The sequence below is a fragment of the Chiloscyllium punctatum genome, chromosome 49 (genome assembly GCF_047496795.1).
Source record: "Chiloscyllium punctatum isolate Juve2018m chromosome 49, sChiPun1.3, whole genome shotgun sequence".
NCBI classification, from domain to species: Eukaryota; Metazoa; Chordata; class Chondrichthyes; order Orectolobiformes; family Hemiscylliidae; genus Chiloscyllium; species Chiloscyllium punctatum.
Window position 1 is genome coordinate 15,836,355 of NC_092787.1, and position 22,814 is coordinate 15,859,168.

The 22,814-nt window shown below is 45.6% G+C and overlaps 1 protein-coding gene across 1 annotated transcript in view; it reads right to left on the reverse strand.

Annotated features, from left to right (window-relative positions):
* Positions 1–253: 253 nt before the first annotated feature.
* The window catches only part of stom (stomatin), a 50,897-nt gene continuing 28,336 nt past the window's right edge, over positions 254–22,814 (reverse strand). The window contains exons 4-7 of the mRNA XM_072566132.1: positions 15,228–15,310; positions 14,891–15,094; positions 12,178–12,312; positions 254–4,105 (exon numbers count right to left, since the gene is read on the reverse strand). Of these exons, the coding sequence (XP_072422233.1) occupies positions 3,911–4,105; positions 12,178–12,312; positions 14,891–15,094; positions 15,228–15,310 (617 nt within the window). The 3' untranslated portion in view covers positions 254–3,910. The remainder of the gene's footprint in view (positions 4,106–12,177; positions 12,313–14,890; positions 15,095–15,227; positions 15,311–22,814) is intronic.

Sequence of the window (22,814 nt, forward strand, 5' to 3'; positions counted from 1 at the left end):
CCCTTCAGAAATATGACTGGCAGAAATGTCACAATGACTGCCATACAAACGCAAAGTTGGTTGTCCTGGTGTCACATTTCTCCCCCCCCTCCTGTAAAACAGTACAAGCAGCTTGTTGAAAAGTACTGCATTGTACAGCGATTGTGACTGGGTGCAGCAACTATGTGAGGGTTGCAGGCCTGTGTGCATTCCACACTGAGCATCGAAGGCACACAAAAAGTGAAGAACAAAGTTAACAATAAGGAAAGCAGACTTGATTTAATAACATTTATTAAATGCATTGCAAGCTTAATTATAAAAGTACACTACACCAGTTATTGAACATGCTTTCCAAAACATATAAATGATAAAATAAAAGCAGATTAATTTCTGGAAGGTCAGCAGTTGGTTATTACATATTGCATACATTCTAAATTGTTACATTCCCAAACTTCAGCAGGAAAATTATACTGTATATTTCAATGAGTTGTAAGGCCTCCAAAACCCTGCCTTGGTCAATGATACCTGGGAAAAGTCTATGCTGATCCAGCTGTCTTGGTTTCTTGAAAAGTGAGCTATGTCTTGTTGTCATGCCCAATTCGCACTCAGGCCCAATTTCCAGCCAGCTAAAGATTTTACATTTAAAAGACACAAATGAATTGGCAATTTTAAGTGACTGAAGAAAAACTTCATCTGCAGGGGTGGGCTGTTTCTGACTCAACAAGTGAACCACAAACAGTAAAAAGGCAACTATGTAAAAATAATTTTCAGAAATTTTGTTCAGTCAAGTTTTGGCTTATTTCCATGGTGAAGAATAAGCCGATTCTCTTCGCCAATATTATGTAGAGTATGGTCAGATACAGTTCAAAGTTCCCTTCGCTCTGCTTCAATGACATGGCCCAATTTCCATTTCAAAACAGCATTTCCCACAATACCAGCGTAACTTAGTCTACATGGAAGATAAGTGGGCAACGGAGACAGTGAAGCAGAGACTGCATTTAGAGCAAAATGATCCAAATCATGTTACATACAGCCAGTTACTTTGATTACTTTGGTCATAGCCAGCACTCTCAAGTTCAAAGCGACAGTGCACTATGTACAATGCTGCATCCTGTACCAATACTTATTTCCCCCCCATGCCAATACATTTACTGCCTGTTGACATACACATGATCACATACCATGGCTGAATGAGCTTCAGCACAGGAGAATTAAACAAGTGCAGATTGGACCTATTTCAGACCATTTGCACAAAAAATGGTTAGGACTGGAGTTGACGCACAGTTGATTGGATTTGATGTGATTTGACAATTTCCCCTGATGAAATGTGCACACTAAAACATCACTGTTACATACCAAACTGATGAGTTTATTTTCCTATCCTATTGTTCATGTCCACGTTTCCTCACCTCTCGGTATTTAGGACGGCAATAATTTTGCAACTGCTCTAGGTACGGGCATGTTCATTTAGATTAGATTAGATTAGATTACTTAGTGTGGAAACAGGCCCTTCGGGTCCACACCTACCTGCCGAAGCACAACCCACCCAGACCCATTCCCCTACACTTACCCCTTCACCTAACACTGTGGGCAATTTAGCATGGCCAATTCACCTAACCTGCACATTTTTTTTGGATTGTGGCAGGAAACCAGAGCACCTGGAGGAAACCCACGCAGACACGGGGAGAATGTGCAAACTCCACAGTCAGTCGCCTGAGGCGGGAATTGAACCCGGGTCTCTGGCGCCATAAGGCAGCAGTGCTAACCATGTACCACCGTGCCGCCCATTGCAGGTTACCTTAAGCATTAAGTTTTTAATAATGGTTGTATTTTTGGTGCAATGATATAATAAGCCTCACAGTGAAACTTTGTTTACTGTCAGTGAACAGCAAATGATTAAAACCACAAAGTTTCTACAGCAACATTTCATACTATAATTAACAAACAGTTCAAACAGATTTAATTTCTCGACTGAAACTATTAAATGAGTTTCTTAAAAGAAGCAATTCTCCCTTTTCAGTCAGGTCACTGTCTAAGTTTTTAAACTTTCCAAGTTTGACCAAGAACCCAAATAGCTCTATTGTACCAACGACACCTCCACCACACCCCATCCCATCCCCGAACAACTGGGCTTGGTTGTTTGGTTGTTGTTCTGGTGTTTGCTGAGCACTGGGTAATGCATTTCCCCAGGTACACAGACAGCACTTGCAATCCTGGTAGTGATGGCAAAACTGTCTGGTGGAGTCTGCTTTGAACTCTGCAGTGTTTATGTTGCTACAGCTTGCCCAGAATTCGGTCAATCCCCATCAACTCAGGGCAGGCATTATTCTGCTCCATGCACAGGCCCATAGGTAGACACCAGCGACACACTGGGACTTGTTTTGCAATGCATGAAGACCAGCAGCATGGCCCCTACAAAACGCACAGGCAGAATGGTGATGTACCCACCCCTTGGAGTGACATTTCTTTCAAATTTCTGCACAAAAATCCACAACGTGATGAATTCAGCAACAAAATTTAGATTCTGATACAAAATATCTGACAGGCATTTTTAACATGTGATGTTTACTTTCTCATTACAACCAAACTAATAAGAAATAGGTTTCTTGAGCAATGATTTAAACATGTGACTTACTCATCAAGTTCAATTTATTGTACCTTGTGTAGATGGCCAGGGACATGTAAAGGGTTACTTTGCTTGCAGAGTCAGGAATATATAGCTGCAATTTGAAAAGACGACAATTCCACTTTTTAAAAACAGACTTAGATTGGTGGGGAGGGGTGGTTGTAGTGTGGAATGAAACCAATTATTTTTTTTTACAATGGAGGGTGTCTCATTTGGCCTGAGCTAGTAACTGCCCAGTCTAAATCAATGAAGAAGCACACAACTGTACTTGATATCTGAGCAAGTGGTCATCCACCAGAATTGAGTTTTGTCAGAAAGTTTAAACGGATAATCTATTATGCATTAATATCGTGGGTGGGTAGGAGGACCATGATGTTAGATATAGATCATTTTCTAAGAAAGACTGGAAATACTTAACATTGAAGGCTACAAACATACCTGCCCTCAGGACTGCAACAGGCTTGTAAATTTGTGTAGTTTACTTTTAGGATTCTTGGTGGTCCTGATGGTTTAAATTTAACCAGACCTTTGACATATTGGTACAGGTACAATAATGGCCACACAATTTTATCACCTCCAAGTTCAAAACAAGTATGTTCTATAGAATACACATAAATTAAAATGGATTAATACAAAATGATAAATGTTGCAAAATTGAAGGCTTTTTAAAATGAACAGGAGTACAGGTAGGGGTGAGAAACACCAAATGTAAAAAAAACCCAACATCATGACATAATTAAATCCTTAGTCAAAGCAGCAGTCCTCATGAGGATTCTTAACTGCAGAGCTATTGGTTCGATTTAAATTGGTGTAGGTTTTGCTAGGATTGTGGTAGCATTTAGAGATGAAGATTTGACAAAGGCTTCTCTACGTCACTGAGCTACATGAAGCCAGTAAATGCACAGAGAACATTATTGGCTTCACCGATGAAATTCTAGCAGGCCGTTCTGTTTGGCTAAAAAAAAAAAACACATTCAGGCCGACACTACAACGACAGAACTGCGCAAAACACAGTTTGTTCCAGGACTAGTGCATGCATGTCATGAATTTGCCCATCATGGTGTACATGCTATTGTGAATCATTGCTTTAACAAATACAATCAAATTGTTCAGACGTTGAAACGTTGACATATAGTGAAATATTAGTTGATGGAGCTTCTTTGTAGGTCTAGCTGTTAACCCATCGCTAATGTAAACCTTGCTTACTGTTATTACAATGTGGAAAAAAAAAGTTATTCTAACCAAAATTGTCTATCATTGGAAAACATACGTAGAAACTGTGGTCAAGATTGGTGTTCAGGAACATCACTTCTTAGCCCCCATTATATTTTGCACCAGGTCCATTGGCAGAGGGAATACAATGGTGGAGTTCTTCTCTGCAGCGATAGTAGTGAGGGTCTGCAGGTAGCGTAGCTGCAGAGCCGCTGGAGATTCAGAGATCACAATAGAAGCTTCTTTCAATGCTCTGGATGCATTCATTTCCCCTTCGGCCGCAATCACCTGCGAGAACAAAAAGGGGTCAGTGTTCAGGAAAAGACTTTGTACGACCAAGGATGTGCAGGCTAGGTCGACTGGCCATGGGAAATACCCCCATAGTGCCCAGGGGATGTGCAGGCTAGGTGGATTGGCCATGGGAAATACAGAGTTATAGGGAGAGGGTAGGGGTCTGGGTCTGGTGGGATGGTCTTTGGATGGTCGGTATAGACACAATGGGCCGAATGGCCTCTTTATGCACTGTAGGGATTCCAAAACCACGAGAAAGACAAAATTCATTGCTAAAGAAGAAAGCAGAAAATGTGGTTTGGACGTGTTTAGCTGGGGGTAGAAAAATTCAAGGAGGTAGGAAATATTTGCGCTGCAAGATTCATAAAGGCAGTTCTAGCAAAGCCTCAATCACTACCCACACCAGAGCCTCCACCTCCCCACATTTCCTCAGATGCTGCCTGAACAGCTGTGCTTTGGGTGAGTTTAAATCCGGTCCTTTTTGAGGAGGGATCCAGAGGCAAGAGGAGGTCAGAAACAAACTTGGGAAGAGAGAAAGAAGAGGCTGTTTAAATGTCAACCTAAACACCTCAAAGTGCTTCACACTCAACTGCTTCCACATCCTCAGACCGTGCAATCTGCACACAGCAACAATCAAAGAGTAAATAAGTAGGTTGTTTCTTCTGCTCGGGGTTAGGGAAGGGAGGAACACAGGTCAATGCAGGAGAACCTGCTCCTTTTAAATAAGGCCACAAGGTTATGTTTTACATCCACCTGAACAGGCTGGAACTGACTTTAGGGTCACACTGAAAGATCATGGCTTTAACAGTGCAGTTCGAAGTGCTCCACTGGTGACATCAGTCAAAATGGATTTATTCAAATCTTAGAGAAGATCGCAAACCCCAACCAAACCATAGGAAGTATTTCAGCAAGTTTTGGTGCTGGGACTGCTGTGTGCATCACAAACTACAACCATCTGGCCTCGCATGTACAATTTAAAACGGAGTAAACAGTGACTGGGACGGGGGACGTGGGGGGATGTGGAGAAAGAGATGGTGACAGCAGGGAGCAGGAGGAGGTAGTGACAGTGGCTGGGGATGAGGGGGGGGGGTAACGATGGTGGAGGGTGTGGTGAGGTAGTGATGATGGGGTGGAGGGTCTGGAGGGTCAGGGGGATAGTGACAGTGGGGGGGGGGGGGGGGGGGGGGGGGGAGGACAGGGACGATAGTGATGGGGGATTCAGGAAGAGTGACGGGACTGTAGAGGGTGAGGTAGTGACAGGAGGTCGAGAGGAAGGTAGTGATAATGGTGGGGGCTGGCAGGAGAGGGGCAGGGAAGGAGAGCGCGCGACGGCGGGGTGGGGAGGGAGGGAAGGAGAGCGCGCGACGGCGGGGTGGGGGAGGGAGGGAAGGAGGGCGCGCGACGGCGGGGTGGGGAGGGAGGGAAGGAGAGCGCGCGACGGCGGGGTGGGGGAGGGAGGGAAGGAGGGCGCGCGACGGCGGGGTGGGGAGGGAGGGAAGGAGGGCGCGCGACGGCGGGGTGGGGAGGGAGGGAAGGAGGGAAGGAGAGCGCGCGACGGCGGGGTGGGGAGGGAGGGAAGGAGAGCGCGCGACGGCGGGGTGGGGAGGGAGGGAAGGAGGGAAGGAGAGCGCGCGACGGCGGGGTGGGGAGGGAGGGAGGGAAGGAGAGAGCGCGACGGTGGGGTTGGGAGGAAGGGAGAGAGAGAGCGACGGTGGGGTTTGTGAGGGAGAGAGGGAGGGAGGGAGGGACAGAGAGAGAGAGCGACGGTGGGGTTGGGAGGGAGGGAGGGAGGGAGAGAGAGCGACGGTGGGGTTTCGGAGGGAGAGAGCGCGCGACGGTGGGGTTTCAGAGGGAGGGAGAGAGCGACGGTGGGGTTGGGAGGGGGGAATGACGGGAGAGACAGTGATGGCGAGGGGGAGATAGTAAGAGTGGGGAGGGGAGATAATGATCATGGAGACGGTCAATGAACAATAAACTTCAAGATGAAGTTACATCCTCCTTGGGAAAGGATGGGGTTGGGTTGGTGCAGATACAGAATGACTAAAGAAGTGACAATGGTGAACAGGGCCTCAGGATAGAAAACCTAACACTGACTTCATTGCCAGTGGATAGAACTGAAATGTAGAGATGTGGTGTTAAACATCGATAAGACCATACAGAGTATCACGAATGGCTTTGGCCTTCATTTTATCCTAAAAGCGTATGGAGACATTGAAACGGTACAGAATGATACACTAAAGAACTGACAGGGTATACATGATACAAGATTGAACAGTCTGCCACATATCTTTATTCTAAAGGGAAGGATGGAGGGCTGCAGGTTTCTCCAGGAGTTGGACATGGCAGGACTGATTGAGTATTCAACCCTGAGACTGGAGTCACGTGTTGTGGGCAATGGTGACCCCTATTCCTCCTATAGTACAATTCTCTGGGGCCTATCTCAAATCACTGGGCAAGGCCTGGCCATGGTGACTTCAGGAGTTATACCAGATCCAGGGACTGGAACAGAGCAGTTACCCACAACGCAGGATGATCCCATCGCACACCCACAGGGGAAGTTGGCACATACCAAGCAGCAGAGCTGCCAGCAGTATAAGCACAGACAGTGCCCAACGTGGCAGACAGTGAGGTGCAAGGTGAGGCAGATGTGATGGGAGCCTCCTCCTCCTCCCTCCTGCCCGTGGAGAGGCTGCTGAAGGTGGCTGGAACCTGAATGGGGTGGCAGCGAAGGGAGGTGATGATTGGAAAACAGATACAGCCCCAACACTAGCCCATATGCCTCTGGACTTCCTGAGTGGCAGAGTGAAGGGGGAGGGCATGGTGATGGAGCAATGGCAAGGAGGCACAACGGAGGACAGGTCATTCATATGCCTGACACCAAAGAGGTTTTTGTTAACACGAGGGTCTCTGGCTGGGCCCAGCATTTATTGCCCGATTCTAGCTGCCCTTGAGAAGGTGATGGCGAGCTGCCTTCTTGAACCACTGCAGTCCACCAACCGTCGGTTGACCAGCAATGCCCTTAGGGAGGGAAGTCCAGGAGTTTGACCCAGCGACAGTGAAGAAACGGCAATATATTTCCAAGTCAGGACGGTGAGTGGCTGGGAGGGGAACTTGCAGGAGGTGGTGTCCCCATGTACTTGCTGCCCATGGCCTTCTGGACAGAAGTGGCCATGAGTTTGCAAGGTGCTCTCTAAGGATCTTTGGCGAATTTCTGCACTGAATTTGATAGGAGCTTAGCTGTGGCTCAGTAGTGACATAGCTGCAGCTTCACATCCCACTAATAAATCAGTTATCAGTCCAGCAGATGGACAGTGTGCTGTCCTATCTCAATATTACACCACCTGAAGCAAATGCTCTACTCAGATGCACAGGAGACTCAAGAAGCACTTTGTGGAGGTTTCTTGCTCCTGTTGAGTCCCTGGCCGGTCATCGACCAAAATGCAGTTGGTTCATTTGAGAAGCCACCAAATACAATGAAAAGCTTCATAAGGATCATCCCACCATTGAAACACTGGAGAAAATATGCAGCCCTCTAAATGACATTTAGAGGAAAGCTTGATAAATGTGAGAGGGGTATGCTGTCTGCCTGCATACAGTAACGCCAATGGTAAAAAGATAACACTGGATTAAGATGTATCAAAGATACAAGAAAGTGTAGGAAATACACTTGCCACCCCATTCCCCCGTTACATCAAATGCCTCAGACGCTGAAAAGTTCTGACACATCAAAACCAAACACTGCAACATTTCCTCCATTTCTAGGGTTTAAAAACTCCCAATCCTCCATTCTGGAGTCAAAATGCTCCTCACGTGATTGGCAGACACCTTTTTCCTATTAGTTACCAAAAAAAAACAAACCTCACATTTCTATCATGTTATTCACCACGGTAATATCTCACAGTGCTGTCAGTTACGTACTTGTAACGTTCAGGCACACTTTTACTGGAGAAAACACAGCACCCATTTATGCAAAGCAGACTCCCACAATCAGCAGTGTGCTAACCTGCATTGCAACGTTGACTGATGTATAATTATTGTCCAAGACTCTGTAACTTCCCTCAGCTTCAAAACAGTGCCATAGGATGGTTTACATCTACTTGAGTAGATTGAGGGGACAGGGGGGTTCTGGGTTTAATGGCAACTCCAACAGTGTTGTACTCCATCCATACTGCTTGGAGGGTCACGTTAGTTTTGTGCACACACACCTCTGGACTGGAACTTGAACTCACAACGTTTGTACTTTGACATGAAATGCTCCTGTAGGACCTATGGTTCATACACATTCCAGATTCAGAGAGTGTGAAATCTCCTTGGTAGTCATGCCTTTGCTCACTTCCCCACATCCTTCTCCCACCACTTTCAGCATCCAAAACATTTTTGGAATTAAAAATAATTGAGATGTTCTAAAATTCCTTTGTGGGATGTGGGTGTCACTGGCTAGACCAGTGTTGATTATCCATCCCCAGTTCTCCGGGGGCAGTACAGAGTCTACTACATTGCTGTTGTTCTGGAATCACACATACCAGGTAAGGATGGCAGTTTGAAAATGTGTTGCTGGAAAAGCGCAGCAGGTCAGGCAGCATCCAAGGAGCAGGAGAATCGACGTTTCAGGCATGAGCCCTTCTTCAGGATTCCTGAAGAAGGGCTCATGCCTGAAACGTCGATTCTCCTGCTCCTTGGATGCTGCCTGACCTGCTGCGCTTTTCCAGCAACACATTTTCAGCTCTGATCTCCAGCATCTGCAGTCCTCACTTTCTCCTCAAGGATGGCACTTTCCTTCCCTAAAGGAGATGAGTGAATCGGATGGGTTTTAAAACAATAAATTGACAGTAGTTACCTTGCCACCGTTCAACCAGATGTTTAATGAATTTAAATTTCACTGCCTGCTCCAGCAGGATTTGAACCTGTGAACCCACTACCATTAGTTCTGGATTAGTAATCCAGTGATTTCACAACTACTCCGGTTTGAGACATGACATATGCCAAGTGAAGCAATGGAGGAGCTACCAGGTGCCTCAGGACCATTTGTTCTCCAAGTGCTTTACCAGCTGAGGTCTTCTCAAGTCGTATCTGGGTCAGCTGCAGATTCACATCGATACAGATTGACTGCCGTGATTGGGCAACCACTTATTACCGGATGGTGCAGTAGCATGTGATTTCGCTGGATCTTTGTCTTTTCTCATCTAGTACTTTCGGTGTTTTATTTAGACTGCAAGTTGGTGTTTGTGGCTATCTATTTATATCCTGCAAGACACTAGAGCAAGGACAGACATCTTCACTAATCGTAAACACCGCATCTAAAGGCACATGCCTCCCTAATTCAAAGACAGCTTATTAACTAGGTTTGATTTGCTGTCTTTACGTCAAAGCCCCAATTAATTGTACTTCATGAGTTGAAATATAATCTATCAAATGCATAAGTGGAAACTAGAAACTCAAATTTTTCATGTCTGTGATATCAAACCTGGAAAAGATTACAAGTGAAGGGTTCAACACAATAGTTCTTGTTATTTGTAGTATACACAAACATAAGTACCAGGAGCAGGAGCAGTCCATTTGGCCCATTCAATATGATCATGGCTGATCATCCAACTCAGTCCCCTGTTCCTGCCTTCTCCCCATTCTCTTCGATCCCTTTAGCTTCAAGAGTTTCTAGGAGATACCCTCCTCATTCTTCTAAACCCCAGGTTATAATCAAATGATTTAGACTTGAATGTAAGGGGACTTGATTAAGAAGTTTACATACGATGCCATGTGGTTGATAAGGTGGAAGGGAGTTACAGACTTGGCTGGGCGATGCACTGGATTGGTGGACAGAAAAAAAATAGCAAATTGAAATCAATCTGGAGAAGTGGTTTTCATAATTTGTTCCTGGGTTATGGACAACATTTACTGCTCATCCCTAATTGCCCAGCGGGCAGTTAAGAGTTAGCCACAGTGCTGAAGTCACCCGTAGGCCAGACCAAGTGATGACAGAGGATTTCCTTCCCTAAAGGATTGCTAGTGAACTCTGTAGTTATTTAAGGGCAATCAGCATTGGTCACATGTTTTCATTGGACCAGCTTTCCAGATCTGCTGCAGTGAGATTTGAATCCCAATCCCCATTAGGTTGGGGTTCTGGATAGCTAGGCCAGTGACACTACCACTTTGTCACTGCCCACACCCCTCCGGCCACTTTGTGAAACAGTGTGTCTGGGCGTCAAAGTAAGGTAAGGGAACGCAGAATAGATAACAGGATTGAGAATGGAAGTGGAATAGAGGGAACGTGATGTGCATGTTCACAGACGCATGGAGGGGGAACAGGGGCAACTATGGGATACGCCCCTTTATAAGCCAGGGCCTACAGTATACAGCCTGCAGGCCATGCCGGATATGTACAAGACACTAGATGGACCACCCCAGTTACAGTATTATGCCCAGTCCTCAGCAGTGCATGACAGGAAGGAAACCATCACAGAGCGGGTACAAGACGTTGATGAGGATGTTGCCAGAAGAGGAGAATTCAACTGAAGGAGGAAAGAATGGAAAGGCTGGGGTTCTTTCCTTTGTCAATAAAAGCAGAGGGGAGATTTACATCCAGTTACAACTTGATGAGGGGCATAAAAGGGTGGAAAGACTGAACCAATTTCCACTGGCAAAGTATCAATAAGCACACAGCAGAGATTTAAAGGTGTACTGGGGAATTGAGGAGTAACTGTTTTTCCACGCAGAGGGAGGGAGGGAGGATGAGGGAATCGCTCCTTGAAAAGGGCAGTTGATGCAGTAACCCCCACTGCATTTACTGTCCTCTTGGATGTGCCTGTTATGTGCCGTGATCTACAAGACCAAGAGTTGGATATTTGCGTTAGATACAACAGGCTATTTTTTCACCAAGAACACCATAATGGGACAAATGGGTGCTTTCTGTATTTTAGATTAGATTAGATTAGATTCCCTACAGTGTGGAAACAGGCCCTTCGGCCCACCAAGTCCACACAGACCCTCCGAAGAGTAACCCACCCAGGCCCATTTTCCTCTGACAAATGCACCTAACACTACGGGCAATTTAGCATGGCCAATTCACCTAACCTGCACATCTTTGGACTGTGGGAGGAAAATGGAGCACCCGGAGGAAACGTGCAAACTCCACACAGAGAGTCGCCAGAGGCTGGAATTGAACCCAGGTCCCTGGCGCCGAGAGGCAGCAGTGCTAACCACTTATCGTAATCTTTTTCCATCAAACCGATATTTAATTATTTACCATTACTTGTTCTATTCTGCACGTAATCTATTGTGAAACAACTCCTTTGGGCAAATATTTTATCATACAAACATTTAGAATTTTGAGACTGGATCCTTGTTAAGGTCCACTTTGGTGATGAGCTACTGTAGAGTGTTTAGTTCTGCCAAGCCAGCACAACCTTTTGTGCAAAACGTTGACAGCTCCAGGATCTATTAGCCCTGAACAAAGTTACACCAGTGACTGACTAAGATCTCACCCAATTCCAAAGGCAGCAAGAGAAGGCAAGCATTTTAACAAATCAAAACATCAGCATTGACTCCACACCACCTAATGATTTGGGACAACAACAGATCAGCTAATATAGACTGAAGATAGCCCAAGTCAATACAGATATATGATAGTCCTATCAAGTAACCTTGGTGTTAAAGCATCACCCGTCAAAATAGATTTGCTGATCGCATGCAGACAACTGGACATCCAAATACAGTATGTGTTATGCAGCAGCATTTATAGCAAGAGAAAGGTTTACTGCAACAATCCGTGATGCAACTAATCACATCTCAGCATTTAGGTGGAAAGGTTGGGTCAGTTCTGGTTCTACCCTTGCTGCTCAGTGTCAGCGCCCATGTACAATCCAACCTTTACTTCACTTATTTATATTAGTGGGAGAAATAAGGTGGGAAATTGGTTTCGAAGCTATGCTAGTTTGGAAAAAGGGCGTTTGATGAAAGTGGACGTGACCTCACCAAATGAAGAGGGCGCATTTAAAACAAAAGGAGCCGAGTTAAAAATAAATAAAAACCCGCAGTATTTTGCCACTTTGGTCCATTTGCTCTCGTACACTTACCTTGGCTCTGGCCTCCCTCGATGCTTCAGCCTCAGCTGCCATGGCTCTCTGCAGTTGGACTGGCAGCTTCACGTCTTTGATCTCCACACGCTCAACCTTAATGCCCCATTCATCCGTTGCAACATCAAGCGTCGTCTGAGAAAATTAGTTACAAGGGAAAGTGAGTCTCCTGATACGTAAGGACCAAACCTTCACTCTCCCCATTGCTCCCCTTCAAAAAAAACGATGCAGGTTTCCAAAAATATCACCACGTTCTTCCTGATTAGGCACATCAAGGGAGAAGAAAAAAGTATAATAAAATAAATCAACATGAGTGACTCCTCTTGTAGTATACATTACACATGAAGGCGGTGTGTGAAAGAATCACCCATTTGACTGGAAACACATTTGATATGATGGGGATATAAAGGAAGACAGCAGGAAAAAGCAAGATCTCCTCATCTAAAGGTTACTGTTGGAGTGTTGTTCCTTTACCTAAACACAGGCCAAAGAATCCTGAGCATTGGTCAGTCTTCCCTAGTGCCAACTGCTGGCTGTATTATTTACAAGTTTTGAAGGAAAGAAAAACAAATGCTAGAAGACTCACAGAAGTGAATGAAAGACAACAAAAATAAAGGGAGGATAAATGCAGCTGTGAATAAAAGAAAAGTGATGAGGCAATGGAAAATACACCAGCTTCTTTGGAGAATGCAACTGATCTATCACGAAGATTCTGAAGGCTGCTTGCACAATACAAATGGTAGGCCCAACCTCAAAATACTCTGTTCGTAACCAATAAAGTCCTACAAGTTCAATGATCTGAGTCAAACTATGTAACAAAACTTCTGAATAAAAGTCTTCCACTGCAGGAATACCTATGTAGCTGCCAGCTAGAAGGTGAAATCACATGGCTGTATTCTTACAGGAGCAGAGTTTCAGCTTTACAGCAAATTTGTAAATGGCATGGATGAAAGGTGGAGGGAGGGAGAACGATCGAACACGAGAGAGAACGAACACCAGAGAGAGAGAGAGAGACGGACGAGAGAGAGAGAGACGGACGAGAGAGAGAGAGAGAGAGAGAGAGAGAGAGAGAGAGAGAGAGAGAGAGAGAGAGAGAGAGAGAGAGAGAGAACACGATCTGGAATGTGTAACATTGGATCTGCATCAAGTTACGATGGGCATCAAAAGAATGTGAGTGGGCAAAACTATAGCAGATGCAGTTCAATGTGAAGGGTCAGGAGGTGACTCATGTTGGATCAAGAGAGCTCACATTTTTTTTTGTGAAATGGTGGGAAGCTAGGAGCTGAGGGATCTAGATGACCATGTACCAAATCACTAAAAATGAGGCCACATATACAAAAACGTATTTTCAAAAAAAAAAGGGCTCATGAAATGTTGGGCTTTAACTCGAGGGTAAATGCTGGCCTTAACCTTGTTGGAACTTGAAACCAAGGAAACTAAGGAAGTGATGCTCCAATTGCACAGACCTCCTGGAGAGCACTATAGTATTTTGACATTCATAGGATGAGAGGGCATCACTAGCTCGGCCTGTATTTATTGCCCACCTCCAGAGGGCAGTTAAGGGTCAGCCACATTTGTGTAGGTCTGGAGTCTCACATTGGCCGCACCAAGTAAGGATATGAATGAACTAGATGGCTTTTACCAACAATCCACAATGGCTTAACAAGGCAAGTGTATCAAGTGATCTGCAGCAGTATACAGAGCAAGTTCAAGGGACTAAATGGATACTGCATCCTTCTCCTTTTATCACTGCCATTATTTTATTGATCCATCTCCCTTATTGATGGGGGGGGGGGGGGGGGGGGGGGGGGGGGGTGGAATGGATTGTGAACTGAAGACTTGTGTGATGAGTTTAACTAGTGAAGTTTAACTTTTAAACAAAGGCTTGAAATGGTGGGTCACAGCTGGAAACAAATACACATTGAACTATTTCCCAAGCATCAAGCCAGCCTGTTCGATGTACAGATATGTACAAGCATGAGCCAACACTTGCATTATAAGTACTTACTTGTTTGGTACAACTGCATCTGCACTTTGGCATTACTCAGTACTTGGAACTGATGACTGCCTTCAAGCACAATTGAGGACAAAGATTAACAGGAGGCTTTACTGCACATTGAAGAGACTCTCTGAAAGGGATTAAACTGATTCCCTCCCCCCCCCCCCCCGGCCATCCCAGTGCCTTTATCCAAAGGAAATGCACAGAAATGAAGCCAAATCTGCAAAAACGTATGGGAATGAGGTTAGATGGAGAAAGGGGCTTGAATGGAGCATAAATAAGGCCAATGAGGCCAAACTGAATGTATAGCATGGCACAGGCATGTACTCCACAACATGTGCAACACAGAGCTGCTGACATTTCGAGGCCCACTTACAGAGGGTGCACTAAAGCTTGGGACAGCCACTGCAAAGTCTCAGTGGAGACAGGTCACCCAGCTTCTGCTACCGTACTACACTCAGATCTGGAAACTGCAAATCCTCCAACGCTACAGGTTTGACACGAAAATAATATGTCACAGCCTATAACTGTAAGTGTCGTGAGGAACCTCAGAGCACCACACACCGCACTGAAATAAAACTTGCTCAGGTTTTACGCTTTGTGGAAGTTGAAAGTTTGTGCAGCATTACAAAGTCTTTTTGGAACAAGTCCACTTTTTGGGGGAGAATGACAGCGTGAAAAAAGGCATGAACTGGAAGGTGATCTGGTACACACCTGCATGTTGTGGGCAATTTCCTCACGGTCGGACAGAATCTGAGCCAGATTTTTTGTTCCGAGCACATTTCTTAACGTGGTCTGTGCCAAGAGTCGGGTAGCAGAGTCTGCGTTCGTGATGTTCGCAACCGCGAGGATGGCATTCTGAACACGGTAATACACAACCCCATCGACACTGACTGTCACAGAATCCTTGGTGAGAATCTAGCCAAAAAAAAAAACAAAATTTAAACAAAAAGGCTCATTAATAAATGTACTGGAAAGGGTGCAGCATCTGACAGCTCAATCTGAAACACCAATGTACCAGGTGTAACGCTGAACATTTCAAACATCATACCTCTTGAGGTGGAATGTCAAAGGAAATGGTTCTCATGTCTACTTTAACAAAGGAGTCAGTGCAGGGCAAGATGAAAAACAGCCCTATGGTAAAAAGGATAAGAAATCCATTAGAATAGATATGAAAACTTTTCAATTAAACATAATGCAACAGCAACAAGTACTATAGGTTTCACTGGCTAGCACAGAAGTCCTGAAATTGCTCAAAAGGTGAACATTGTCAAACAAGGGTGGGTGTTAAAACATTTTATTCAGATTCACTGCACACTGATTACAGTGACAACTCCTACATGTTTTAGGAAAATTACACAACTTAATGTTTGCGTTTTTAGTTCTAAACTCTTCTGGCAGCTGAGTATGTTCCCAGTGCCAACTGGTCTCAGCTATTTTTAAAAGCACAAGAAGTTTTCCCCTCCCCCAACACACACACACACATACATACAACTGTGTTATGAAACAGACTGGCTCCAACAAGTCACTTAACAGTTTGACAAAATAGCCAGAGATAACAGGAGACTGCAGCTGAGAGACTGCTGTCCTAATGGACAAGGTGTCACAAAGAGGTCTCTCTCAGACATGGCCCTCAAACAAATCATCAGTTTCACAAAAGTTTGTTTAATTGATAACTTTTGCAGTTACAAAGGCACAAATGTTTACCGTTCCCCTTGGAGCAACGGAGATTGAGGAACGATTTGATAGAGGCGTACAGCATTACGACAGGTTTAGATAAAAGAAACGGTAGACCTCCACACCAGCTGACTGCATAAGGAACGGAGAGCCCAGATTTACAGAGATACAGAGAAGAATGGGAAGATAATTTTATTCCGACATTTAGCCAGAAAGAGGAGCATGCTCCTCAGTCCTTCAACTCTGTTCCACCTTCTGATAAGATCTCACAATTTCTAAAGGAATTTGGAAATAACATTGCAGGGCTCCATGAAGGAATGGGATTGCCAGCTTGTTTTGCGAGGTGCCAGAATGGACTCAGTGGGCTGAACGGCCTCCTGCTGTATTGTACATTACTCTCCCTGGGAAATGTAAGTGCCGCAGTGCACAAAGGGTCAGAATGCTGTTCCACAAAGAGACAGCTGATGCTAGATCAACTCTAAATTTTAAAATCAGATGACTGTCAGATTTCTGTTCACTAAAATGATTAAGGGATAAGGAGCAAAGGCAGACAGATGAAGTCAGGCCAAAGGTCAGACAGGATTTCACTGAATAGTCCACTTGTCCCAGAGCCATGAGGCTATTACTGAATGCCCTTTTGCCCACCTTCCTACCAGGTAATACAGAGCTCTCTAAAATCAGCCTATTCACCCTATTCTCCCTCCTGGTCCTTCTCCTCCAAAATAACAACATGGCTGTTTGCAACTGGTCGTGATCTTAAGAGACATCTTATTCCATTTATCTATCTTTAGATACTTCAAATGTGTCTCATGTTTGAAAAGCAACGTGCCTGGAGGCGAATACTTGGCCTGATATATACAGCATGTTCCTTCTTGCTCAATTTCAAGTGCACATCCTTTATTTACATAAACCTTGGGGTCCCCTAGGCAGTGCTTCTACTTAGATAACAAATGTGTGGGAGAGAGACGATGCTCAAGAGAGTGCACGCGTGACAGTGTGTATGTGAGTGTGAGTTTGTGTGACAGAGAGAGACATAGAGAGAGAGAGAGAGAGAGAGAGAGAGAGAGAGAGAGAGAGAGAGAGAGAGAGGAGGAGGGAGAGGGAGAGGTAGATAGATAAAGGCCTCATGTGCCCTCCTGCCTCCTAGCTTGTCTCTTATGGTTGATGGAGAACTGGAAAGAAAGTGGTCAGTGTAATTTGAATGGTCAGCTCATTTTCACCATGGCCTTTTGTGCTGCTGGCATCACATCGCTATGGTAGTCAAAATGAAGGTGTTAAAAGAGATATATCCCCCTCCATAATAAACAGGACACGATCCTCCTGAAATTAAGTCATCCGATGGGAGGGAATATTTCTCATTCAAATGGAGGGGTGCCATTAGATCAGAATCACTGACATCTTATTCCCATTGATCAGGCCTTCTCTAACCTACACCAGGAAGTGCCACCTCGTCATTCCTGCATTGCCCAGTATGCCCCACACTTCTGTCCCAAAGTGAAAGACTTTCAGCATTAGAGTCAAGTCTACACTGACTAGAAAAAGACAGTGGGGTGAGAGGAAGACGGTGAACAGACTGGTGACCATGGGTCGAAACTAAAAATCTGAGTCAGACTCTTGGGGCATTGCGAAAACTTATCAAAGCAAAATCCATTTTGTAAAACCTACGTCTTTCAAAATGTAATTTCTGTTCTGGTTTCACAGGCACCAGGAAGCCAGGACAACGCTGCCTGAAAATAAGGAACTGGGAAATATGAAAAATATGAAATATGCTAAAAATAATGGCTTCCTGTGGTTTGAAGGTGGTGTGTAGTAGAACTGGCAAAAACTGCACAGTTTCTGATAAGAATTCATGCTCAACAGTTGCTAAAAAAGGCAAGTGGATTTGAAAGTCTGGAAATTTGTGGATAATAGAGCAGAACACTGCCTGCCAAGACTAGACAATTCAGGAGTGGAACCTGGCTGTGGGGTTTTAGATTAGATTAGATTACTTACAGTGTGGAAACAGGCCCTTCGGCCCAACAAGTCCACACCGCCCCGCCGAAGCGCAACCCACCCATACATCTACCCCTTACCTAACACTACGGGCAATTTAGCATGGCCAATTCACCTGACCTGCACATCTTTGGACTGTGGGAGGAAACCGGAGCAGCCGGAGGAAACCCACGGGGAGAACGTGCAAACTCCACACAGTCAGTCGCCTGAGGCGGGAATTGAACCCGGGTCTCTGGCGCTGTGAGGCAGCAGTGCTAACCACTGTGCCACCGTGCCGCCCACCGTGTTTGCATCCTGAAGTTTTCTAAAGGGAATCATCCAGCTACACTAATCTGATTAGGGTATGTTTAACAAGGCCAATGAACGTAATCTAATCACAACAGGCATCTGGGATCAGAAAGTTATCCAATCTCTTCCAGTTCTCCTTGCATACTATTTACTCCCTCAGCCTCAGCACAAGGGTGAGGCAAACTTTGAACAAACATTTTCCCTTCCCCTTCACCCAAGAATGGGTCAACAAGCCCGCAGAGAGGGCTAACAACGTCACCCTGGGCTGCTTACCAAAAGCCACTCACAGACCAGGAATACAGTACAACCTGATACAACAGAAAACAAAAAGGGAAAAAAAACAAATTCACTCTCTCCAGCTTTTGGGCCACGTGAATACTACATAGAGCAGGTCCACCCTGCTCCACAGGACAGAGTAGAAGCAGTCAGTGACAGGCCTCAGGTTAACTGTCCAAGATCACTAACAGCTACACTTTGTTCTATCCACAACATTTACAAATCAGGCTCAGTTCAGAACGACGATCTTAAAAGCTGCCTTTTCACAGCCAAAGCTGAGTTGGAACCAAAGAGAGTGAATCTCCCAGGGTGGCGAGTTTTAGAGGGGCATAGTTTTAGAGTAGGGAGCTGGTTCAAGAGAGGATTTGAGGAAATGGTCCCCCCCCCCCCCGAGGGTGGTGGGTAAGTGGAACTTACTGCCTAAGGGCAGGTAGAGACAGGAACCGTGAAGACATATCAGAATCATTTAGATGAGAACTTGAAACTCAGTGTGCAGGGGCAAGGGCCAAATACTGGAAAATGGGACTAAAATGGATGGATGCTTAATGACTGGGCTGAAGGGTGTCGGGCCATGCTGTGAAAACTCTTGACTCTTGTATCACCAACTATCAGAAATGTACATTAATTTACAACACAACGACAAAGCCTGGTTAAAACAAAAGGATCCCTTCTCCGTTATAAAGGCATCAATCACGAGGGACCATTCAGCTGCCACCTAGCTCAATGGCAATTTTCTCCGTCCCATTCCTCAGCTTTATCCTATAGCTCTGCAAACTGCATTTGCTCAGGACCTCCATCCAAATTCCTCTAGAAATCGTTGCTGTCTGCATTGTCACCACTCTCTCAGGAACTGGCATCTAGGTCATTATCACTGACTTCTCTCCATTCCACCCTCCCTCGCCACTAAAATGTTTTAACCTCCACAGATCGGAGAGATCCGGCCATGGATTGCTCGCAATGCAGCCTCCGAGTCCAGCTGCCAAATGGAGGCAGATTAGGACACTTGGACTGGTGTTGCATTAACAGTGCAATACTAAAGTGAATCTCAGATTAATGTTTATTAGTACAACGACCACAAAGTGAAAGATCTGTGGATGCTGGAAATCGGAAACAAAGACAGAAATCGCTGGACAGGCTCAGCAGGTCTGGCAGCATCTGTGGTAACCCATAACATTAACTCTGATTTCTCTCCACAGATGCTGCCAGACCTGCTGAACCTTTCCAGCAATTGGTCTTTGTGATCAATTATTAAAGGAGGACAGGTAACAGCCACAGCCATTCTCTCAACAGCAGAAACTTGGGTGTGGTGCCTGTATTTGCAACCGTCCTCAGCAAACAGGACATCTGTTGGGCCTCAGTAGGACTGCGGTGCTTCATTACAGGAAGGTTGTGAAGGCAGAGGATAGAGAGCGCAGAACTGGTTTACGACCATGGTTCCAAGAACGAGAAACTCCCAATAGGTGAACAGATTGAAGAAGTGGGGACCCGTTTTCCTTGGAGAGAAGGCAGCAGGGAGGAGCTGTGTCAGATCAAAATCACAAACAGGCTGGATAGAGTTGACAGGGAGAAGAAAAGAAAAAGAGCGAGAGGGCACGTGATGTGCAAACAAAACAAGATGATGGGTGGGAAAAAAAACAATGCACCCAGTGAGTAGCTAGGGGTTGGAATACACTGCTTGGAAAGGCAATAGAGCTAGGTTCAATTGAGGCATTGAGGAGGGTATGGGGTGATTCTTCAGCTCCATGGTGGCTCAGTGGTTAGCACTACTCCCTCAACGCCAGGGACCTGGATTCAATTCCACCTTCAGGCGACTCTCTACGTGGAGTTTGCACATCCTCCCCGGGTGCGCAGGTTTCCACTGGTTTCCTCGCAAAGTCCAAAGATCTGCAGGTTAGGTGGATTGGTCATGTTAAGTTGCCCGGTGTCCCGATGTGTTGGTTAAGTGGATTAACCGTAGGAAATGCAGCGTTATAAGGTCGGGTTGGGTTGATGCTCTTTGGATGGTCAGTGTGGACTCAATGGGCCAAATGGCCTGCTTCCACACTGTAGGGATTTGATGAAATGATTGGCGCTGGAGAATAGAATGGGAGCAGGTACAATGTGTGCCTTCGGCACTGGAACCATTTTGTGAAGCTGTGAATTTTAAAACGCTGGACAATTCAGTCACATATCCTCTCCGTTCAAAAACACAACCAGCTTGCTCCCAAAGTGTTACCCAGCTGTACAGCTCCTGGCACACTTCAGAAAGGTCAACATGAGGGGGTGCGAGATAAAGACATCAAGATCCATTTTGTAAATACCCCGTTATAAAGGCTTAAGGCTCATTCATTATGATTGGAAGCAGGTGCTTTTTTGTAAAACATAAAAATGCCAAATGTCCCACCCCCCCACCCTCACCCCACCCATTTCAAATCCAGGTTAAGCAGAAACTGGATTTCTTGCTGCTGTTTGCAGTGGAACCAGTTTTACTGCCTGGGTCAAACATTAAGCATGAGACAGCATAAAATACACGGGGAATACCCACTCACTATCATGCCCATGACAGAGCTCAACTTGAAACACCTGTAAAAGTCCTGGTCAGAGGCTTCGAATTTACTCAAAGAGGTTGTTAATCACTTGGGAACAACATCCTGTTGTTTTATGGAGGTGAATCTAATTATCAAATTGCAGGGTGAAGCTGAAATTTTGGTCAGGGTGGTGTCAACCTGCAAGGGCCGGAGTGGAGATAGAGTAGTGGTAATGTCATTGGGAAACGGGGCCTGAAGTCTAGACTAATGCTCCAGGGTCACAAGTTCAACTCCACAGCAACAAGCAGAATGTCAATTCAATCAATTAAGAACAGGAATGTAAGGATAGCCTCAGTAAAAGTCAAAATATTTTAGAGGGAAAAAAACCCTGCAGATGCTGGAATCCAAAAGGAGATAGGCAGGAGGCTGGAAGAACACAACAGGCCAGGCAGCATCAGGAGGTGGAGAAGTCGACGTTTTGAGTGTAATCCTCCTTCACAGTGGTTATCAAGTGTCATAAAAATCCATGAGATTCACAAATGCTTTTTAGTGAAGGAAATGTACCATCCTTACCTCATCTGGCTTACGTAGATTAGATATAGTGTGGAAACAGGCCCTTCGGCCCAACAAGTCCACACTGACCTGCTGAAGCACAACCCACCCAGACCCCATTCTCCTGCATTTACCCCTTCACCTAATACTATGGGCAATTTAGCTTGGCCAATTCACCTGACCTGCACATTTTTGTGCTGTGGGAGAAAACCGGAGCACCCGGAGGAAACCCACGCAGACATGGGGAGAATGTGCAAACTCCACACAGAGTCGCCTGAGGCGGGAATTGAACCCGGGTCTCTGGCGCTGCGAGGCAGCAGTGCTAACCATTGAGCCACCGTGTTCATGTGGGAGGCTGTTCTCTACTTCCTTTATTCATTCACAGAACGAGGGCATCACTGGCTAGGCCAGCATTTATTGACCATTCCTAATTGCCCAGAGGGCAGTTAAGAGCCAACACATTGCAGTGGATCTGGAGTCACATGTAGGCCAGGCCCGGTAAGGATGACAGTTTCCATCCCTAAAAGACATTAGTAAATCACAAGTGCTTTTTCTGATCGTTGATGACCATGAATCCACAGTCATCAGTCCCCAGAATGTTACCTGGGTTTCTGGATTAACAGTCCAGCGATAATACCACTAGGCCATCGCCTCCCCCACCACAGGGGAATGTCATGGGGCAGGAGGTGCCAGGTATGCCTTCCACTTAAAGCTGCTCTGTCTCACCCATACACACACACCATCTCGCACTCGCTCACACTCCCACCCACACACACACCCCTTTGCACACCAAGAAGAAAATAATCACAGATGGGAGTCACAGAATCTCTCCCTAATCCAAGACAAGGTTTTTCTTTTAAGCATGCAACAATTTTAAAACTTCCTGCACATCTGTTAATGTAACATTTAGGGTAATTCATGATAACTTTGTAGCTGTGGAGGTTCACCCCCCTCCCCCCCCCAATTCAATATGGTGAGCACTAACATTTACTCCTTATCCTACAGGGGGCACTCTGCTATGGGGCAGCTCTCAGCCCTGGCCCCAGAATGGACGACATTCGGATATCGGGCAGAGTACAATCTGGAAAGCCTCGTTCAACTGTCAGGCTTCCAGTCGAACAGTACTGCTGTGTTCGGAGCTGCATCAGGTTCAGTTTTTCAGTAATGAGCTGATGTGCTGGCCCAGTTACTGAACCTGGTTAAATCCGTGCTGACTATGAACAGCACGTACCTCTCCCCGGTTCAAGTGTCAGATCAGAGCCCAGAGCAACAAGTTCACCTCTCGGCTTGGCTCCTTCCTCACTCCGATTCTCCTTTTCCTGTCCCAGTTTAGACACTGGGAGAAA